The sequence below is a fragment of the Gadus macrocephalus genome, chromosome 19 (assembly GCF_031168955.1).
Source record: "Gadus macrocephalus chromosome 19, ASM3116895v1".
In the NCBI taxonomy this organism is placed as follows: domain Eukaryota; kingdom Metazoa; phylum Chordata; class Actinopteri; order Gadiformes; family Gadidae; genus Gadus; species Gadus macrocephalus.
The window spans coordinates 13,286,942-13,309,581 of NC_082400.1; the positions used below are offsets into that span (position 1 = coordinate 13,286,942).

General features: G+C 51.0%; 2 protein-coding genes and 2 non-coding genes across 4 annotated transcripts in view; all 4 read left to right on the forward strand.

Annotated features, from left to right (window-relative positions):
* LOC132447275 (protein phosphatase 1H-like) overlaps nt 1-22,640 on the forward strand; it is a 69,136-nt gene that overhangs the window by 34,049 nt on the left and 12,447 nt on the right.
* Nucleotides 3-20,478, forward strand: LOC132447271 (bromodomain-containing protein 1-like). Its single transcript, XM_060037825.1, has 11 exons — nt 3-345; nt 1,554-3,048; nt 4,918-5,074; nt 5,608-5,748; nt 6,364-6,492; nt 10,073-10,385; nt 11,492-11,890; nt 14,853-16,463; nt 17,093-17,249; nt 18,808-18,941; nt 19,976-20,478. The coding sequence occupies exons 2-11, from the start codon at nt 1,571-1,573 to the stop codon at nt 20,224-20,226; spliced, it is 4,770 nt and encodes a 1,589-aa protein (XP_059893808.1). The 5' UTR covers nt 3-345; nt 1,554-1,570; the 3' UTR covers nt 20,227-20,478.
* Nucleotides 8,303-8,375, forward strand: trnak-cuu (transfer RNA lysine (anticodon CUU)). The gene has a single exon. It is a non-coding gene; the product is annotated as a tRNA-Lys (tRNA).
* Nucleotides 9,007-9,079, forward strand: trnak-cuu (transfer RNA lysine (anticodon CUU)). Its single transcript has one exon. It is a non-coding gene; the product is annotated as a tRNA-Lys (tRNA).

Below are 22,640 nucleotides of genomic sequence, written 5' to 3' on the forward strand. Positions count from 1 at the left end.
GTGCATTGTTGTGTTGGGGGTCGAGCTACGCTAGAGCTACGCCGCTCATTCAGCTCCTGCTCTCCGCGGAGGCACCACGGCGACTCCCCACCACAACAAACCCGTGAACGAGCCGTTAAACCCCTACCGTCAGATCCCCTGCTTACACGCACGGATTTGAATGTTTGAATGCGGAACTTTGCGGTCGTACAAGCCGCTCTGGGAGCCTCCGTTTTTCGTTAATCTCCGAAAACATCGCGGAATCGCCCGTCGGATGAGAACATTGTGTTCGGTTCAGGCCGTACCGCCGTCGCCTTTTGCAGCTACTGTCTTTCCCCCACTAGCATAAGTGCTTACAAATCCGAGGTATGTGTGTTTTTCCTTCTTATTTGCAACACGATACAGGCCGCGATACGCCCAAGACCACGAGACGTGTACGTTATCTGCAGTGTTTCGCTGTGTGAATGGCGGAATTTAAAAGAGGGGGTGGTGGTTAGGGGAAAATAAAGAAGAGCCGTTTTTGTTTTGTTTGACGCCATTTGCTCTTGTTAGCAGGGGGCTAGCTTCACTGGCTAGCTGGCTAATGTTATTGTTAGCATCTAGGCCACTTTGGCACAGTACACTCGCATTAGGATGGTTAACTGCACACCCCTGCACCAAATAGGACATTACTAACTCGGGTCTAACAGCAGAGCAGTGCAGGGCCACCTCCCACTGCATTTAAATGCCCCTGTCAATGGTCATTATGAAGTCCTGGCTGGCAGGGCTCCTGGACGGCCAGGATGACTAGTATTATCATATTTGTTACTGTACTCTGTTGCACCATCATTAACACGAACAAGCTAGTGGTTTTTGATCCCTGTCTGTGGTATGCACTCCACTATTCATTATTTCCCTGCTGGTTTTTGCATGAAATGCCTCTTGGGTGCAACCATAACATCATGCATAAATCCTGTTCTTTTTGGTATCTCGATTCTTCGTCTGCAATTTAAATGCTGCATTGTATCGTGTCATAGTGAGAGAGCTGTTCTTGTGTTTCGATGAACTGAAACTTTAAAACAAGATAGATACGCGTTCGTCCCAAATAGGTGCTTACACTATAAATGTGAGATGTTGATGAAAACATATTTGTCAAAGTAAATGTCAGCTTCACACGAAAGTCACCATAATAGTTACTGCCGTTAGCATTTGAACATCGGCATGTACAAGTAAATGGTTACGGGTAAAATATTTCGATTTATGTTAGTCAAACATCTCTTATTTGAAGGGAATCTTTTAGCATTGACAAATAAGTTTGTGTAAACAGTATCGTTTTAAAGAATTGATGTTAAATGTGTATGATTCGCTGTTTTATCTACTTTCAATTTAGTGTTGGATGTTTGAAATTCGTTAAACTTTGTCTCAGGACTACCAGTAACCCGACAATCTTTTAACATTTACAACATGCAGTTGTTTTGCATTTGTGACAACTCTGTAGAGCTAGTCAGTCAGTCAGGTATTCATTCCTCCGTCCTGCTCACCCTATTGTCACAACAACCGATCTTGACTCTGTGCTCCACTCTGTGTCCCCATAGCAACACGGATCGCCACCATGAGGAAGAAAGCTCGGTACCACCGGGTCCCCGTGCCCCAGCGGCCGCCGTCTCCCATCATGCCCTCGCCCAACAAGCAGATCCTCACCTACGCCCAGGCGCAGCGAATGGTGGAGATGGAGATTGACGGGCGGGTGCACCGCATAAGCATCTACGACAAGATGGGCGTGCTTTCGGACGACGACCCCACGGCCCAGGAGATGCTGGAGTGCACGAGCAACAAGGAGAACGCGGACAAGCCCCCGCCGCAGGCCCCGCTGCGCTCGGTCCGTCTCAAGAACAGCCAAGAGAAGAAGAACGCCGCTCTGGGCGTCACCGCCACGGCGGCGGCGGCGGCCTCCCATGGGGACAAGCCCGGGAACCACGGCCCCCACAGCGGGGCCTGCCCCAAGAAGCTCCCGGAGCCCAAGTTCCGCACGGTGGAGTACAACCTGCCGGCGGTGCCCCGCCGCCCCGCCGCCTTCTACGCCTTCGAGGAGAAGACGGAGGAGGAGCTGGACGAGGAGACCGAGTACGACATGGACGAGGAGGACTACGCCTGGCTGGACCTGGTCAATGACAGGCGCCGCGGCGAGGGCGCCAGCCGCGTCTCCTACAACGTGTTTGAGTTCCTGGTGGACCGCTTCGAGAAGGAGGCGCACCAGGAGAGCCAGGGCCAGGAGCAGGTGCCCGTCGACGAGGACGCCGTGTGCTGCGTGTGCGCCGACGGCGAGTGTCACAACGGCAACGCCATCCTCTTCTGCGACGCCTGCAACCTGGCGGTGCACCAGGAGTGCTACGGCGTGCCCTACATCCCCGAGGGCCAGTGGCTGTGCCGCCACTGCCTGCTGGCGCCTGGCACGCCGGCGGCCTGCGTGCTCTGCCCCAACACGGGCGGCGCCGTCAAGCGCACGGACGACGAGCGCTGGGGCCACGTGGCGTGCGCCCTCTGGGTGCCCGAGGTGGGCTTCTCCAACACCACCTTCATCGAGCCCATCGACGGCGTGCGCCACATCCCGGCGGCCCGCTGGAAGCTGACGTGCCACCTCTGCAAGCGCAAGGGCGCCGGGGCGTGCATCCAGTGCCACCGCGCCAACTGCTACGCCGCCTTCCACGTCAGCTGCGCCCAGAAGGCGGGGCTCTTCATGAAGATGGAGCCTGTGAAGGAGGTGACGGAGAGCGGCGAGCCGGCCTTCTCGGTGAAGAAGGTGGCGTACTGCGGCGCGCACACGCCCAGCGGCGGCGCCCGGAAGCCCCTGACGGTGTACGACGCGGTCACGGCGCCCCGGAACGGACTGTGTAAGAAGGAGGAGCAGGGGGCTAGACGGAGCCGGCGGTCGAAAGGGAAGCGGCCGCAGCCGCAGCAGCAGCAGCAGCAGCAGCAGCAGCAGCAGCAGCAGAGGAAGAGCAAGAAGAGTAAAAAGCCGGACGTGAAGGTGGAGGAGGTGGAGGGGGAGGTCGCCACTCCTGCCAACGCGCCTAGCTTCCCTCTCCAAAGGTGCGTTTTGTTCCTGACTGCTCCAGTCAGGTCTCTTATCAGAGGTTGGATGTGTCCATTTCCAAGGTTCAGATTTGGACTGGTTAACAGTGCAACATTTGATCCGAGATCCGACTCGGATCTCGGATCTGACGCCACGCCCACACTTTAAGCGTTTTATTATTTCGCTCGGCCGTTGTAGGAAAACATGGACGCAGCCCGGAAAGTTGTTGTCGCGGTAGCATTGGCAGGCGCTCCAAAATAGGTAGGCTATAGGCCATAGGCAGAGATACGGACCTAGTAAGGTATTGCCGTAATACGAGTGATTGAAATTGCCATTTAAACCACCAAAGCAGTCCAAGCACAATGAAAACAGTTCACGCTTCAAGTCACACTGGGCGCAGCCATCTTGAATTCTGTCTCGGAATTTTGCCCGGTCACCACTGAGTTCAACCGAGATGGCGAGTTCGCCGTCGGAGGAAACGGGGCGTGTTCGTGGATAAGACGGATGGATAATAAAAACGCAGCATTAGTCCTGACACGCAGTCCACTGGGTAGGCTGGTAGACCGAGCTATCCAGCATACCTCTGGGTGGACACTCCCACTTGTGATGTCACTAAAACGTCCCTCCTCAAAGCTGTGTTTTGTTCCTGACTGTTGTTCCAACTTCCACGTGACTCTGATCTGTTTCACTTTTTTGAGTGGAACTGTGTGTTTTGTTCAATGCAAACAGTTATGCGACCAATCTGTTGGCTTTGGTCCTATACACATGGAATACTAATATTCACTTCATATTCAAAGTTATTTGTATTTGAAGAAGGATGGGTGTAACTAGGTAGTAAACATAGACGGGCTTTGTAGACACATCACTGAATGACAGGTTTGGAAGGTTTTGTGAGTACGTAATTAGTTACACTGCCCCATTGGAAAAGCAGGAAGATTATCGTTTGCAAATTGGCCTTTTCCTGTGGTTTAGTGACATCACAAGTGGGCGTGTCCATCTAGATGTATGATGGATGGACCAGCAACATTTGCTACAGTCCATCGGGTAGGCTGGTAATCTGATCTGTCAACACACATCTAAGTGGACACGCCCACTTGTGATATCACTAAGACACAGGAAAAGTACGATTTTTTTTTTCCTGCAGCTTGAGATGGCACACCTGGTGGCATAATAGCCCAACTTTAACATGTGTTTAGGTGATGGATACAATGCACATGGAATCCAGATCTTATTGCATCAGAGACACATGTGTGATCGGCTCTGTCCAACCACCACATTGTGGTCTGGCTACCACATGGTACTGTGTCGAGCAGGAGTGTTAATGCAGCCGGCTCTCCAATACACACGTATAGGGTTCTATTTACATCTGAGGGGAGGGACATGGAGGCAGATTCCACAAGCCGGTCCCCATTTAATTATGAAGAATCAGAATACAATATCCTTTAATCATCCATACGTGCTCCTGTGCTTGGAATGAACACAATGAGAGATAAAACAAAGTATCTGTGCTTAATTCATAAGGACGCCACATTCGTCTGAAGACTACTGGGGGAATTTCAAACATCCAACACTAAATTGAAAGTAGATAAAACAGCGAATGTAGTTTTGTTCCCGTTTGTACGGCATTAGAATTTGCCTCCTATAACTCGACGTGTTCATACGGTTCATACAGCGAATCATGTGCTGCTTCATCATCAGGAACGTGGAAAACTATCTAGCAAGGGCAATTTTATTCACCTTAAATCATCAACATCTGTAAACCCAACATGCAACAGCAGTATAGCTGTCTGACAACTTGAGTGTACGCATACTGTGTGTGCATCCCCGGCCTGCGGCTTGTATGAGGCCGTCTCCCTAACCCCCGGACCCGTCCGTCTGACCGCCAGGCTACAGAGCATCCTGAACCAGGTGTCCATCCAGAAGAAGAAGGCGTTTGTGCAGCTGGTGCTGAACTACTGGACCCTAAAGAGGCAGGCGAGGAACGGGTTGCCTCTCATCCGCCGGCTGAAGACCAGCACTCAGTCCCCGAAGACAGTTCAGCAGGTACCCCTCACTGCTGGTTTGCAACCCAAGGCTCTGCTGAAAATGCTGCTCTTATTTTCTAGATTCTACTTCTTATTCAATTGTGATGCATTGCCCACGTATACCGTTACGGGACTCGTAAAGTATGTGGGCATGCGGTTTCGTTGAGGGTTGTGTTGCGTTAAAGATCAACAGAGGCTGCGGGACGTTTCAAGACTTAACAGTCTTCAAATAGACGCCTGGCCCCTTAGTTTCCTTACATGGTGGTATGTTCAAGGTTACCTGAGAGAGTGGGTTTTTTCACGACATTTTGTTGTGTTCAGGAGCGCTATAAATGTGTAAATATTTTTTCTTGTGTTCACTTCAGGTTCATCAGAAGTGGTTGGAAAGGTCTTTTACATCGTGTGGTCTTCATGGTCACTAAAGTCAGTGGGAGGCTCTAATGGGATGTGTTCAAGGTGGAGAGAAACCGTGGGAGGTTTCAAGACTGTGTTGTGTTCAAGGTCACTGGAAACAAAAAGGTGTTTCATGACGTGGTGTCTTTTTGTGCCCAGGGCCACCAGAAGCAGTGCGAGGAGGAGAGCCGGGCCCTCAAGGAGCAGCTGAAGGAGTGGCATCGCCTGCGCCACGACCTGGAGCGAGCCAGGCTACTGCTGGAGCTCATCCGCAAGCGGGAGAAGCTGAAGAGGGAGGAGGTAAGAGGCCGTGGAATACCATGGGTGGAACGCAGACCTAGAGACCCACGGCATAGCTATCTGACACGCGTGTCAGTATGTGTGTTAATGTCAGTGGGAGAATTAATCACACTGGGAATTAATGCGCGAGTTAGTGAATTTGTGTGTGCGTGTCTGTGTGAACATCTGAGCGCGTGTATGAATGGGTGTTAGTGGGTGGGTGAATGAACGTGTGTGTGCCTGAGTGAACTATTGTGCTTGTGAGTGAATGGTTTGGGCATGTGAGTGAATGGGTGTGGGCGGTGAATGTGTGAGTCCCGGAGTGAACAACTGCGGTCGTGCAAATGGGTTTGAGTGCCCTGAGTGAATGGGGATGCGCGTGTGAGTGAAGCGGTGTGGGCGGGCGGCTGAGTGAAGGAGCGAGTGACACTGTGTGTGCCTGAGTGAGTGAACGACTGCACGTCTGAGTGAGTGAGTGAGTGAGTGAATCGGCGTGGTAGGTGAGTGAATGAGATGCATCACAGAGCACAACCCTTTCTCGTGGTGGAGGGTGGTCAGCGCTGCGGTGTGACCGCGGCCTACCACTCCTCTCCCCCCCCCCCCCCCCCCCCCTGATCGCCCGTGTCCCTCCATCAGATGAAGCTGCAGCAGACTCTGTTTGAGCTGCAGCTGACGCCCTTCAGCCTGCTGCTCGGGGCCCTGCTGGAGCAGCTGCAGGAGAAGGACCAAGCCCGGGTGTTCGCCCAGCCCGTGGACGTCGGCGAGGTGAGGCGACACACTGCGACACACTGCTACACCCTGGAGTTGTTCCGATACGATCCGATACCGATCCGATACCATCACCTGACTAGCGCCTTTACTACACAGGCAGAGAGCATCACAAACACGTGCTATTAGTAGTTACAATGCTAGCTGCTGCATCGGTATTGGCTGATTCAAGTTCAGGAGTTGGAATCGGTATCGGGAGCGGGACGGAGTAAATGTTATTGGAACATCTCTACTACACACTGCCCTACACCCATTCACCTGACACGGATATGGGGACGGTGCTCGGGGAGGGTGTCTGGTGACTCAGGGACAAAAGGTTGTGGGTTCACACCCTATTGGCCCCCGACTGGGTGTAGGAGTCCCAGACCCCCAGCGGCCTCTTCGTGACATCTATAACAATAGTGACTGTCAATCACTCGCTCTGATTCCTATGGCTGCCCTCTCCAGTGGTTTTAATCATATTTATATAATTTAGCAAATTTGTCCTGCAGCACTTGTTTTAGTTGCTCTTATCCAGCTAATATCTCATGCTTGTAGGTCAGATGTCATACATACCTACATAGTTAGTGTTATTTTGTTGAAGCATCAGAGATGCGTTAAGGAAAGAGGCTACTCTGAACACCAGAGTTTAGTTTGGACGAGTTATGAGTGGATCCACACAGTGTCTTTAATTTAGAATACGATCTTGGAGTAAATGAAACATCCCTTTGACAAAGAACGAGGAATCAGTTGGATTACAGTTAATTGGAATGAATCAGGCAAACACACTCTCACTAGCTTCAAGGAGCTGCAACAGATATCACCATAGACTGTATGGATCAAACACATCCAACACAGAGTTTACCCAACATGTAATCAAAGTTAATGGTGTTGCCTGTTATACGCTCGGCCTGATCTAAAAGCACAACTACATTGTTCTCTGCCTCTACTTGGAAGCAGTGTAACCATATGTCTGTGTGGTCACTAAGCTTTGGATAACAAATGAGTCGGAGCGTTCCATTCTCCTTATTGTATTGCATGTGTGTTAATGGAATAAATGGCTGAACTGATTTGACTGCGTCTGGATTGTTGATGTTAAGGTGATCGCCAACATACAAGCCTAATGGGTGATGGAAGATATTTATACTTTGGTGTATAACCGCACTGCATATGCTATCGCTGTAAAGGCTGAAGGTTCGATACCGATGTTTGGGGGGGGGGTAACGTCAGCAGCCGATTCCGATGTTTGGGGGTTAACGACAGCAGCTGGTTCCGATGTTTGGGGGATAACGTCAGCAGCCGATTCCGACGTTTGGGAGATCACGTCAGAAGCCGATGCCTCTGATAAGCTGACTCCTCTTTTCTGAAGTTCAAACGGGGAAAGAAGTGTGATTTACCCGTGCAACTATGTAATCTTATTCCCTGATCGGCCGATGGCAGTCAATACTGGGAATATCGGCCTATGCGATAAACCTCTGCATCCCTTGTTGCCATGTTATAATTATCACAATAATGGGAGTGTTAGGGTAATTGGCTTGTCAGGATACTTACTAGTTCAGTGCTGACTAGCTTGCCGTTGGCTAGTTTGCTGGTGGTTAGCTGCAGTGTAGGCTAGCTAGCTGTTGCCATAGTGTTGCCGGCTGGCTAGGCTAACCCACGTTGGCTAGCCAAGTGTGGACTTCCATTGTTTGCTTTGCGTCTGCTAGCTGCTAGACTAGCTTGTTGCTGACAGTCGTTTGAAAAGTGAGCACTTCCTGGTATGCGTCATGCGAGTAACCGAAGGGCTATGTTGCTTCCTCTTAAACGTGGGTGTGTTCTGGGATATTCAGCCCGGCTAGCTCAGTCGGTAGAGCATGAGACTCTTAATCTCAGGGTCGTGGGTTCGAGCCCCACGTTGGGCGCTGATCATTTTGGTTCCAGTCCATGTTCAACATCGCAATTTTAGAACTGCAGTGTATCTCGATTTTAATACTCAATGATATGCTTTACTGAATATACTACTACTTATTCCTGCAGCCTATATCTTATCCTCAAAATAGCACTTAGCATTGTGCAGCGTCTTATCCTAGCTATCTTTGTTGAAACAGGAAATGGGTTAAACTAGCTATTGTTAGTGCTTGACACTTGTTTCTATGAACATCCCACCGTACTGTCAGCAATATATTGTTTCTCTTCTTCTCACAAATGTACTCATTGTAAGTCACTTGGGATAAAATCGTAAATGTAAATGTTAACAATGACAATATGTAAAGTTGATTGTGTCTTGACTGTTGCTCCATGTTCTTGAACCGAGGGACATATCATCTTAAACTACCCCCATTCCATACATTAGGAAGAGATAACTAAGACTATGTATACACACAACACTGTAGATAAGATATGATCGGCATGCTCTAACTTGATGTAACGTGACACTCCGACGGTGGTACCGTACAGTGCTGTGAAACGTGAGAGCTTCCTGGTATGTTCACGTGAACCTCCCAGGGGCTATGCGGCTCGCTGTAACAATGTGGGCGTGTCTGAGGAGACACAGCCCGGCTAGCTCAGTCGGTAGAGCATGAGACTCTTAATCTCAGGGTCGTGGGTTCGAGCCCCACGTTGGGCGATGATCTTTTCCAACTGACAGTTGTCATAAGACACATGGCTGACCCCTGGAGCACCCGTCCCAGCAGAGACACTTGGTAGAGGAGAGAGACAGGCTCATGAACCAGGAACTCTTTTAAAAACTGACGACAAAGTGGCCAACCACTCTTTTATATTTAACTTTGTAAAATATGTAACGTATATTTTATTCAGCCTTGATTTAAAACTAGGGCAGGTGTTTTTGAGCTAGCTTTTTTGAAATCATCCATCCGAATAAATCCCACCCCTCCCTTCAGTGCCCCTCTCCAAAGTCCAAAGGGACGAGCTTGCTAGCTTAGCAACATATTTGCCTAGCCTTTTGGAAAGCTCAGGTCATGCGCAATGAGTTCAGGGCCGAGTGTGTGCAGCTAGCTGGGTAGGTAATACTGAAAGGCCCATTACAGGCCTGCATCCGCCACAGGTAATGTTTTTGCTCGAGAATATGATTTTATTGTTTGCGACTGGGGCGTAAAGAGAATTTCCACAAATAGGACATTCTCCTTCCTTCTCCCCCCACCTTGCCTCAGACACCTTTTGTGTTTGGTCGGCAACCACACACGCACGCATGCTACCGCAAACTCCCCTCCTTTCTCTCTCTCCCCATGAGAAGGGTAAAAACCATGTAGTCATTTAACACAGAAATAACTTGGTCGTATAGACGCCGAAATGCTTTGTAGCTGGACTTTTGAAAAGCAAATTTGATAGGGTAAATTATTTTCTTATTACTTTGCTTCCCGCACGCCTGTGCGTTCTTGTGCACACATCTTGCAACACGTTTGAACTTTAACCTAACACAATGCAGGTGCTTTTCTTGTGAATGATCAGGAAGGGTTTTGGTCATTTGTACTTTTTTTGTAATATTACATTTGAACTGGTTTATGTGGTGGCTAATAACCAATATCAAGATTTGTCAAGCCCTAGATCAGCGTCTCTAACGCCCCCCCCCCCCCCCTCCCCCCTCTGTCTCCGCCTCCAGGTCCCGGACTACCTGGACCACATCAAGCACCCCATGGACTTCTCCACCATGGCCCGGCGCGTGGAGGCGCAGGCGTACGGCGGCCTGGACCACTTCCAGGCCGACTTCGACCTCATGGTGGCCAACTGCCTGCAGTACAACCCCCGGGACTCGTACTTCCACCGCGCCGCGGTACGCATGCGCGACCAGGGCGGCGTGCTGATCCGCAAGGCCCGACGCGACGCCGAGCGCATCGGCTTCGACCCCCTCGCCGGGATCCACCTGCCGGAGGCGCCCAAGCTGGAGCCGGCGCCACCCTTCTCCTGGGACGAAGGTGAGGCCACGTCCCGGTCCGGGAGATTTGAGAGTCCGTTCCCGGGTTTTGGAGACAGCCACCAATTCAAGTCAATTATATTTTATTTGTGTGTTCCTTAATCACAGGTAAAGCTTAACAGGCCATATAGTTATGACACCACCATGACCCTAGCCCTCCAGAGGGCAAGAAAAATATCTCCCTTAATCAGCAAGGAAAGAATCTTGAGAAGGAATGCCGTGTGTGCAATGGGTGCCATAATTGGCATACATTCATACAGGCAAAAAAAATTCAATTGTGGATGGGAGGCTGGTCGGTTAACCTTAAGGAGAGACCAGGCATTCAGTTGTAGTCACTGCGATATGCCAGGCATCCAGTCAAGTGCATGCTTGAAATGTAGACTAGGCCTAAAACATTTTTTTGTTTGGTTCCGGTTTCCGACCGACCCTCTCAATTTATGTGCGACCCAAATTATTTTATGAGCATTAAAAATAAACAATAATAAAAAATAAATAAAAAACGTTTTATTTTTATTTTTATGCAAACTATAATCACGTTTTGGTACAGCACCTCTTCATTCTGTACAAGGATGAGCGAATTTTCTCGTTTTTAAATGAAAACAACCTACCTATCATTCGCTGCCGCTGGAAAAAATAAAATAAAAAAATAAAATAAATTCCCTACCTACCCATGACCTCAACTGACAACCAACAGGAACCAAACTTTTTTTTTTTTTAGGCCCTACTGCTAATTTAGTAACTACAGCGGATCAGCATAAGCCCAGAGATTGTTGTGGGTAAAACTGTGATTGTCTGGATCTGGGATCCTTCCGCCGTGGAGAAGAAAGAGATGGCTCTAGACTCCCATCAATTCCTAGATTTTGAAACTCTATTTATTAAGTACCTTCCATGCGTGCTTTACCATTAGATATTATATAATGAAGAAGATGCATAATGATGATTTAACTCAAACACTAAGAGTAAAACGAGACAGGTGAACATCTTACCTAGACAAGATGTTCCTAAACAGCGCTCCTCCAAGTCAACGCAGAAGAGTAGTGTTTAGTAACCTCATGTTCAGTCTGATGTCGACCTTTGACCTCTCTTTGCCCCCCCCCCCCCTCCCAGTGGATCGCCTTCTGGTGCCGGCCAACCGGGCCCGCCTGTCCCCCGAGCAGCAGCTGCAGCAGCTGCTGGAGAAGCTGGACCTCACCTGCTCCATGAAGTCCAGCCCGTCGCGCAGCAAGCGGCTCAAGCTGCTGAAGAAGACCATCAACGACGTGCGCAGCGAGGCCAGCCTCCACCGGGGGCTCCCCGACCACCACCACCACCACCACCCCAATCCCCATCACCACCACCACCCCCACCATCACCATCACCATCACCACGCCTCCTCGTCCTCATCCTCTGCCTCGTCCTCCTCGTCTTCGTCGTCGACCTCTTTGTCGTTGACGTCGCCTCAGCCCGAGGCGGGGAAGACTCACCTGAGAGCCGCGCAGACCAACGGCCACTGTCTCCACGACGATGGTACGTACCGTGTGGTCTCTACCATGAAGGTAGCCCCATGCTTTACCTTTTTGGAGTGGATCACTATAGCGCCTCTTATGCCCAATCTGGAAACACTCTGGAGAGATGAATCTTGACCCGTGTGCCTTTCACCACCATTGATGATGATTGTTTTCTTTTTTTTCACAAAAATCAAAAAGGTGGAAAATCTATTCAGAAAGAAGTCATATGTTCTTGAGACGAATGTGTTCATTATGAGGAGACGCATGTTGGCAAAGTTTCCCAACTGTAGCTCAAAGGGCTAAGGAGATATGCTTGTTCAAAGTTCACATTTCCACTGCACAGAGCCATTGCCCACTTTTTTACTGGGCCATTTTCGTTCACCCTCTACCATGGTGTAAAGTTCTATAAATTGGGACTGGACAGATATGGCTGGCTAGGGGTTTCTGGGGAAATAATATAAGTTGTAATTACGATAGGGTGTCTGTCTCCCGATTTTGTATTTGGCCCTCTAATACTAACCATAACATCAACAGCAAAACACAGCGGTAGTTCAGACTACATCACTTTTGTAGTGCGACGACCTTGGCCTAATAGAATTAAATTATTGACTACTTAAGGTAGAAATGGCAGTTGGGACAAAAGGAGGAACGTATAGAGTTAGCTCCTCCTCGCAGGATCCTTCAAATGACGACCTGAAGGTAGTAGCTCCAACTCCTTAGGAAGACCCTGACAGTTAAGTTAAGACAGTTAAGTTAAGACAGTTCAGAATACTGGTAGCTTTTACGAAAACCTGCTAATCTTAAAGTTGGGCCGAACTTCCACCACATACTTGCCTGGCCACCTTACACAGCCTTTCAAGTCTGTTCTTGTTGGTCAGTGACGTGTTGCCAAACCTCGCCCTTATTTTTGAAGAGTTCAAACTGATTAAAGAGATTTTCTGATTTTTACACATAGTCAAACACATGTTTGACCATTTATACGTTATCCGAAAAACAAGGTTTCAAGCCGTTTTAAGACTTAAAAAAAGCAGTATAATACACGTGTTTGGATCCAACCATATAGCCCTTGGTCATGTGGTCTGTAATGTCAACGTAGACCTGGTGGTATTAAAGTAGGGAATGTTTTTTTTCTGGTGGATTTGGCCTGCGGTCATCATTGGCAGTGTGCTGTACTGAATAGGGACCATTCTTTTATTTATTTGCCTTGCCTGCGTAATTGTGCATGTTGCATTTCCTGGCTGCATCATAGGGTGATAGCGTTATCGAAAACGCATTGAAGTGCATTCAAAACATGTTCTAAAAACACATGGGTTAACAAAAACAAACGGGCTGTGAAATGGTAATGTGTCTGCCAATCCGTCAGCCAGATGAGTGTGCAGATCTTTCTTCGGTTGCTGCATACTAGTGCTATTGCTGCGGTGCAATTTCATTGAAACTGCCAAATTTAAAAACAACCTTTTTTGGTTTAATTCTAATTGGTAGTACAAAATCACAACTAGAATGAGTCGTGTTTCAAAAAAGCACTCACACCGGTACCACCTAACAGCAGCTCTATGATTGACTGCAATGGTCCATCCATTGCGACCCGTGACATTAAACACAAAACAAGACCCCAGATCGCATCTCCAGGCGAGGTGGCTCATCTGGTCTGCGACCTGCTTTATTGAAGCTCTACTGTCACCCAGCAACAGTAACCACCCTGGATGAGATTAATAAGATGGATAGCCATCCAGGCTTCTGGTTTCAGCCGGCTCGAATACAGTTGGTAAATTTTTGGGATTGTCAATTTCCATTTAAAACCCTTGCGCTGTTGTTATTCATTTTTATATATTTTTTAATTAGATAGACATTATTTTCCTTTTCATTTCTAAAACGGTTCAGATTCATTAAAACAAATGTTTAATTAATTATTGAATCAAATGCCACGTTAAGCTGGTTGGGCGACCTGTCTTTGGCTTTCGGATCAGTTTGGAACACGTCCGACTCGCTTACCGAAACATGGCTGGTTGAGGAATCAGTTGCTGAAACACAAACAATGAGACAACCTCAGGTAACCATGGTAACGGCGGTTCTTTAAGAAGGGGAACACGGCTCGTGAGATCGTACTCCGAGGCACTGTTCTGAATGACCAATCCCGATAAAAAGGAAAAAACTAAATTATTAGTTTATTTAACGACTAACCTTCATTGACGTTTCTCATTTCTACGGAGTAACATAGCCAAACGCAGACTCAAACCGGCCATCAGCCACAGAAGACATTTTATGTCTCCTTTTTTCCTTTAAAAAACTCCAGTAGTCAGTCACATGGTGCCTGAGGTCCCATGTGCCATGCTGGAGCTCAGTCCGCATTTAGCCTGCAGGCTAGCAGAGTCACATGACGGGGTGTGTTCTGTCCGTGTGGTCATGTGATGGACGTCAAATCAGGGACAAGACGACTTCTGTCCTCTCCCAGCCTCCATAGTACTCCCATTATACCCGCAGATGAGAAGCATACATGCCTTGGACAATGACATTGTACTTTTGAAAAACTTTCTTGGCATAAAAATGATCTGATGCTTTTTTACTCGCAAGGTTAGACTCTGACTTAATCGGATATCACATGGTGTTGGGGTCAGAATCATCTTGGAGGTCCACCTTGTCTTGTTGGGAACTGAGCCCCCACGCCCCTCATAAACATGTATTGTATGTTGTGCGTCCTTGCCTTTTAAAAATAGTACTTAGAATTGTGTAGCATCTTATCCTAGCTATCTTTGTTGAGTACGGGGAATGGGTTAACCTAGGGACTGTTAAAGCGTGGCACTGCACAGACAGATATGTTGTTGTTGCTCTTTCTTCTGACAAATGTACTTGATGTAAGCCTTTGGATAAAAGCGTCTGCTAAATCCCCTAAATATGAACACAAGTGACTGATTCCTACTGTAACGGTGAAAGGAGCTGTGTGTTCTGGGTCTGACTCTGACGGCTTCCTCCTTCGTCTCCAGGGGACAAGTCTCTCCCCCCCAAGCTGGAGCCTCTGGACTCTAGCCCCCCACCGGTCCACCCGGACGGAGACCCCGGGCCCCCCACCCTCAGATCCATCCACGACGGACCCCTCCTCCACCACAAGGCCAACCACCTCCACCACCACCACCACCACCGCAAGGACCCCCCCAAACTGAACCCCAGCAAGAACCCCCCCAAGCTCAAACACAAGGGCGCCCCGGGCCTCCAACCCGAGGACACGCCCAGCCTTAACCACGACGGCCCCCGTGACCTCAGTCACCTGGAGGCCCCCAGCCTCAAACACAACGCCAACCACCTCCAGGACCCCCCCAGCCTTAAACACACCGCCCCCTGCGGCCTCCACCACCAAGACCCCCCCAGCCTCAAACACAGCTCCAACCACCTCCCCCAGGCGGACCCCCACAACCTCAGACACAAGGCCCACCACCTCCACCCGGAGGACCCCCACCACCTCAGACACAAGGCCCACCACCTCCACCAAGAGGACCCCCACCAACTCCACCCGGCGGACCCCCACCACCTCAGACACAAGGCGGACCACCTCCACCACGAGGACCCCCGACACCTCCACCAGGCGGACCCCCACAACCTCAGACACAAGGCCCACCACCTCCACCACGAGGACCCCCACCACCTCCACCCGGCGGACCCCCACCACCTCAGACACAAGGCCCACCACCTCCACCCGGCGGACCCCCACCACCTCTATAAGGTGGAACCCCACAACCTCAGAAACAAGGCCCACCACCTCCACCACGAGGACCCCCCCATTCTGAAACACAAGGCCAACCACCTCCATAACGAGGACCCCCCCATTCTGAAACACAAGGCCAACCACCTCCATAACGAGGACCCCCCCATTCTGAAACACAAGGCCAACCCCCTCCATAACGAGGACCCCCCCATTCTGAAACACAAGGCCAACCCCCTCCATAACGAGGACCCCCCCATTCTGAAACACAAGGCCAACCACCTCCATAACGAGGACCCCCTCATTCTGAAACACAAGGCCAACCCCCTCCCCCACAAGAGCCTCCCCCACGACCAGGCGCCCCGCCTCCACTGCGAGCCCCCCCGTCCCCTCGACGACCGGGTACCCGACATCAGACGCGGAAAGCCCGACGGCGAGGCTCCTCACCTCAACGGCCACGCGCGGCCCTCGCCCGGCTCCCAGAATGCCTTGCTGGAGGGCGAGGTCAGCGTGGTGGCGACGTCCACGCTGGCCGAGCCCGTCGGCGCGGTCGGTCGCCGCACCGCCATCCTCTTCAGGAAGTCCAAGAGGGGCGTGGCTGTGGTGGGCGTGGCACGGGGAGGGGGAGGAGCCGACGGAGGGAAGGAGGCGGGGCCAGGGGGGTTGGCGGCAGAGGGGGCAGGGGGGATACAGCGGATCGGGGAGGAGGAGGAGGTGGTGGAAGGGGAGGAGCTTGGGTCCAAGTCCTTCCTGTCCGTGGTGATCCCGCGGCTGGAGAACCTGCTGCAAGGGAGGAAGAGGAGGATGAGGAGGAGCGTCGACGGGCGGCTGAGCGAGGAAGACTCGACGGCGGCCGAGGAGGGCGAGGGGGTGTCGCCGGTCAAACGGCTCGACAGAGGTTTGATGTGTTCTTCTGTACAAAGACATCCAAGTCCCTGGATACAGAACACCGTGTGTTCACTGGGACGTTGATATCACTGTGTTCACTGGGACGTTGATATCACTGTGTTCACTGGGACGTTGATATCACTGTTCACTGGGACATTGATATCACTGTGTTCACTGGGACGTTGATATCACTGTGTTCACTGGGACGTTGATATCACTGTGTTCACCGGGACATTGATATCACTGTTCACCGGGACATTGATATCACTGTTCACCGGGACATTGATATCACTGTGTTCACTGGGACGTTGATATCACTGTGTTCACCGGGACATTGATATCACTGTGTTCACTGGGACGTTGATATCACTGTGTTCACCGGGACATTGATATCACTGTTCACCGGGACATTGATATCACTGTGTTCACTGGGACGTTGATATCACTGTGTTCACTGGGACGTTGATATCACTGTGTTCACTGGGACATTGATATCACTGTGTTCACTGGGACATTGATATCACTGTGTTCACTGGGACGTTGATATAAAATGCTCAATGGGACATTGATTTATATTTATGTTGTTGCCGTTGTATTCACTCCAGGGCGTGTTTTAACCCGAGGGTGTTTCTCCTTCAGGTCTGTCGAACGGTTTCCTGGAGGAGGAGGTGGAGGAGCAGGAGGAGCAGGAGGGGGTACAGAAGGAGCTGGGGAACCCCAGGACTCTGGAACCACGGAGACGCTGGGCGTCCGAGTCGTCCATCTCCTCCAGTAGCAGCCTGTCTGCCTGCACCAGGTACCTGCCTCTTTATCTCTCTGTAAGCCTACATGCCTGTCTGCCCGTCTGTCTGCCTGCATACGGTACCTGTCTGTCGTCATGCACCAGGTACCTGTCGGCATGCATGCCTGTCTACCTGTCTGTCTGTCTTCCTGTCTATTCCTGTCCACCCCAGGGTCTGTATATCTGTCTTGTCTTTCGGCCTGTCTGTCTGTCTGTCTGTCTGTTTGCACCAAGCCTCCATGTATGTCTGTTTATGTTAGGGATGGGTCAGAATATTCGATTATTCGTTCCCGATGGTCAAAATTTATTTTTAACATTTTTCCCAAGCCATAACATTGTTTCCCTGGTAACGCCTGAGGGTTTGACTAATACCTGGAACAATAGAGTACTAAAGTGAAAACGTCACGTGGTCCTGGCAACCGGATTTTCAGTTCTGAACAACAGAACGAGAGATGGCGTTTCCAATTGCTGCCATGTGTTGTTTCTTTCAAAATGAAAATAAATCAATTTCAAGAGGTGAAAATCACTACCAATCGACATGTTGAGGCTTTCATGTATTCCCCTGGGGTATTGAAAGGAAAAGTTTGACGACGTTACTTTCGTCATTTTTTTTTTATATGAAGACAATCTATTCTCGATATTACTTGCATCATTGGTAAAACAAACTTGCAAATCAATTCGCAAAATTTTTTTCTATAAAACGTTTGTTTGCCATTGGATTTCCCCTTGTTAATTTGGTTTGTGTAGAACCGAAAATTGGTTGCTATGGAAACGTGACGTCACACTTTTGTACTCTATCATTACCTTCCCATAACGTTCTTTCTTATGCAACGGAAACGTTGTTCACTCCTCCAGCAAATAGGACAGACCTTAGCTACGACTTGGCAACGGGAGGTATTCTAGTCCGCTCAGCTATGAGCCAGAGAGCTAACGTAATGCATTGTACATATATAATTCGAAATTCTTACCAGCCTTTATACAACAGATACTCTAGGGTCTATAGCATATAACCGTGTTGTCTGATTACAGTTTAATTCATTTTTCACAATTTACAAGCTCTCGTTTTGAAGACCATGCGCCATTCGTTTCAATAGGATTATCGACGGTCTATACTTTCAACACAAAGTGTACATATTTATAATTTGAAATTCATCCCAGCCTTTATACCACAGATATTATAGGGTATCATATAATCGCGTTTTCTGATTACAGTTCAATGCATTTTTCACAACAGACGATTTGACTGGAATTACTAAGCATGTAGTTGTTTTTTTGCGTTTAAGATATTAAGTGATTTCTTGCCGATGATCCGTGGCTGCCTTTGTGAATGTCGGCACACATCGAATAATCGATTTTTCGTTCATACCACCCACTGATTATTCGACCATGAAAAATATGAGTTATTAAAATCCCTAGTTTATGTTTATCTTTCTCCACTGGTGCAACACCGCCCCCCTGTGGACACTCAGTGATGTTGCTCTCCGAGAATAAACCCTGTCGTTACACATGAGATAAGTTACAAGGGTATAACCTCCTCCTCTCTCCCCCCCCCCCCCCCCCCCCCGCTCTGCAGCGGCACCCTGACCCTCCCCCAGTGTGGGAAGGGCAAGCCGGCGCTGGTGCGGCGCAACACGCTGGATGACAAGAGCCAGATGATCGCCTGCATCGAGACGGGCAACTACGCCCGCGCTGCCCGCATCGCCGCAGGTAGAGCGGCGCCCGCAGCCCGGCCTGACACGCACACACGCACGTGCACAGGCACACACACACACACACACACACAGACACACAGACACGCACACACACACAGACACACAGACACACAGACACAGACACACAGACACACAGACACACACACACACACACACACACACAGACACACAGACACACAGACACACACACACAGACACAGACACACACACACACACACACACACTCTGGCCTCAGTCACACACACACACACACACACACTGGCCTCAGTCACACACACACACACACACACACACACACACACACACACACACACACACACACACTGGCCTCAGTCACACACACACACACACTGGCCTCAGTCACACACACACACACACCTCCAGCCTCAGTCACACACACACACACACCTCCAGCCTCAATCACACACACACACACACCTCCAGCCTCAGTCACACACACACACACCTCCAGCCTCAGTCACACCTGTCCTCGGCGGCAGCATGCCTGCTGGGGGCTGATGGGACCCAGGGGCGCTGAACCCGCGCTCACGCAGAGACCACGCTGCCCCTACAAACGGTCTGCATTTACACCACGCTTTTCTACCCAGCGGCCGCTCAAAGCGCTTTACACCATCGCCTAACGTCCACCCACTCACGCACACATCCACCCACCGACGGCGGAGTCAACCCCGCAAGGCGCCCGCCGGCTCGTCGGGGAGCAGTCAGGGCGAGGCGTCTCGCTCAGAGACACCCCGACACTCAGCCAGGAGGAGCCGGGGATCGAACGAGCAACCTCCCGACGCAGCCCGCCTTCCCCCCCCCCCTAGGGCTCAGAGTCCGCCGTGTGTGTGCCTGTGTGTGCGCGTGGCCGTCCTAACAGGTGTGTCTGTCTGTCTGTCTCTGTGTGTGTGTGTGTGTGTGTGTGTGTGTGTGTGTGTGTGTGTGTGTGTGTGTGTGTGTGTGTGTGTGTGTGTGTGTGTGTGTGTGTGTGTGTGTGTGTGTGTGTGTGTGTGTGTGTGTGTCCTCCAGAGGTGGGGAACAGCAGTATCTGGATGCCCGCCAGCGCGGCCACGGTAGCACTGGAGCCCCTGACGCTAGTGTGGGCCAAGTGTAGCGGGTACCCCTCCTACCCCGCCCTGGTGAGTCCCCCCCCCCCCCCTGACCCCGACCCCAACCACCCCCCCCCCCCCCCCCCCCACCCCCTGGGGCTGCAGCGCACTAGCACGTTTATCGGGTTTAGCTTGACCAGCGGCCCGATCAAATGTAAGTATTCATTTTAAGAATGGACCCGGGGTCGAGGGTTTGAGTCCGTGAAGCATCGAGCAGCCAACGGTTGGTGCTCCCACTTGATGAAGGACTCCAACGATGGACTTAATTAAACCATTAATTGATAAGTCGACCAATTACTAATTGTTGACTAATTGTTGCTGCCCTACAGCCCTAGCCCTACTCACCCCCTGGTGTCCTACCTCCTACCCCCTGGTGTCCTACCTCCTACCCCCTGGTGTCCTACCTCCTACCCCCTGGTGTCCTACCTCCTACCCCCTGGTGTCCTACCTCCTACCCTACTCACCCCCTGGTGTCCTACCTCCTACCCCCTGGTGTCCTACCTCCTACCCTACTCTCCCCCTGGTGTCCTACCTCCTACCCCCTGGTGTCCTACCTCCTACCCCCTGGTGTCCTACCTCCTACCCTACTACCCCCTGGTGTCCTACCCTCCTACCCCCTGGTGTCCTACCTCCTACCCTACTCACCCCCTGGTGTCCTACCTCCTACCCCCTGGTGTCCTACCTCCTACCCTACTCACCCCCTGGTGTCCTACCTCCTACCCCCTGGTGTCCTACCTCCTACCCTACTACCCCCTGGTGTCCTACCTCCTACCCTACTACCCCCTGGTGTCCTACCTCCTACCCTCCTACCCCCTGGTGTCCTACCTCCTACCCTACTACCCCCTGGTGTCCTACCTCCTACCCTACCCTTGAGTCCTACCTCCTACTCTACTAACCTCCCTACCCTTGAGTCCTACCTCCTACTCTACTAACCTCCCTACCCTTGTGTCCTTCCGCCTGCCCTGGTGAGTCCTACCTCCTTCCCTACCCTGTCGTCTCCTACCTCCTACTCTACTCACCTCCCTACCCTTGAGTCCTACCTCCTACCCTAATAACCCCCTACCCTGTCGTGTCCTACCTCCTACCCTCCCCTGGTGAGTCCTACCTCCTTCCCTACCCTGTTGTGTCCTACCTCCTACTCCACTAACCTCCATACCCTTGAGTCCTACCTCCTACCCTACCCTGGTGAGTCCTACCTCCTTCCGTACCATGTTGTGTCCTACCTCCTACTCTACTAACCTCCCTACCCTTGAGTCCTACCTCCTACCCTACCCTGGTGAGTCCTACCTCCTTCCGTACCATGTCGTGTCCTACCTCCTACTCTACTAACCTCCCTACCCTTGTGTCCTACCTCCTACTCTACTAACCTCCCTACCCTGTTGTGTCCTACCTCCTACTCTACTAACCTCCCTACCCTTGTGTCCTACCTCCTACTCTACTAACCTCCCTACCCTGTCGTGTCCTACCTCCTACTCTACTAACCTCCCTCCCCTTGTGTCCTACCTCCTACTCTACTAACCTCCCTCCCCTTGTGTCCTACCTCCTACTCTACTAACCTCCCTACCCTTGTGTCCTACCTCCTACTCTACTAACCTCCCTACCCTGTTGTGTCCTACCTCCTACTCTACTAACCTCCCTACCCTGTTGTGTCCTACCTCCTGCTCTACTAACCTCCCTACCCTTGTGTCCTACCTCCTACTCTACCAACCTCCCTACCCTTGTGTCCTACCTCCTACTCTACTAACCTCCCTACCCTTGTGTCCTACCTCCCACCCTACTAACCTCCCTACCCTGTTGTGTCCTACCTCCTACTCTACTAACCTCCCTCCCCTTGTGTCCTACCTCCTACCCTCCTAGCCGTACTGACCCCCCCCCCCCCAAAGCAGCAGCGACCGCGCCGATGTTCTCCAGAGCGGTGTGAACAGCACTCGCCCCGTGGGTTCTGGTCCTTCCGATCCTGACGTGGGATCAGAATCGGATACAGCAGGGCTGATGTTTCTGCAGTACGGCCCGCCGCCGCGTCCTCTGATCCAGATGTCCAACCCCCTCATCTGCAGGCTGCTCTCATGAAACGGACGCTGTGTTTTCCTCCGTCAACCTTGACGCCACCTGAACCTCTGCCGTGAGCCCATAGCATGGCTAGGGTATGATACCCTAGCCTGTTCCTGGAGTCACCTCACACCGACCAGAACCTGACTCACCGTCTTCCTTCACAGGCTTCGTCCCGCCCCCTTCAACTCCACCTATTTGTCCTCTTCGGTTTGCACCATCTCTTTTGCACCATCTTTTTTCACCACCTTTTTGCGCCTCCCTTATTGCACCGACCTTTGGACCCGTGCGTTTGGCCGCGACCGAAGTCTCCAGAAGCTGTTTGCCAGGCCAACTGAAGCTAGCGTCCCCACTTTAGCACACAGGACCACCGTAGTGTCTTGATACCGTCTGAGATGAGCACAAGCTATCCATTGTCAGAGTGACAGCGCTGGAGGGAGTGGGTTGGTCTGAGGCCATGCAGTGTGCTGAAATAACCACTAGATGGCGGTGCTAGGTTTCCTCATGTCAAGTGCGACGCCTTTTCATGTGGCTGA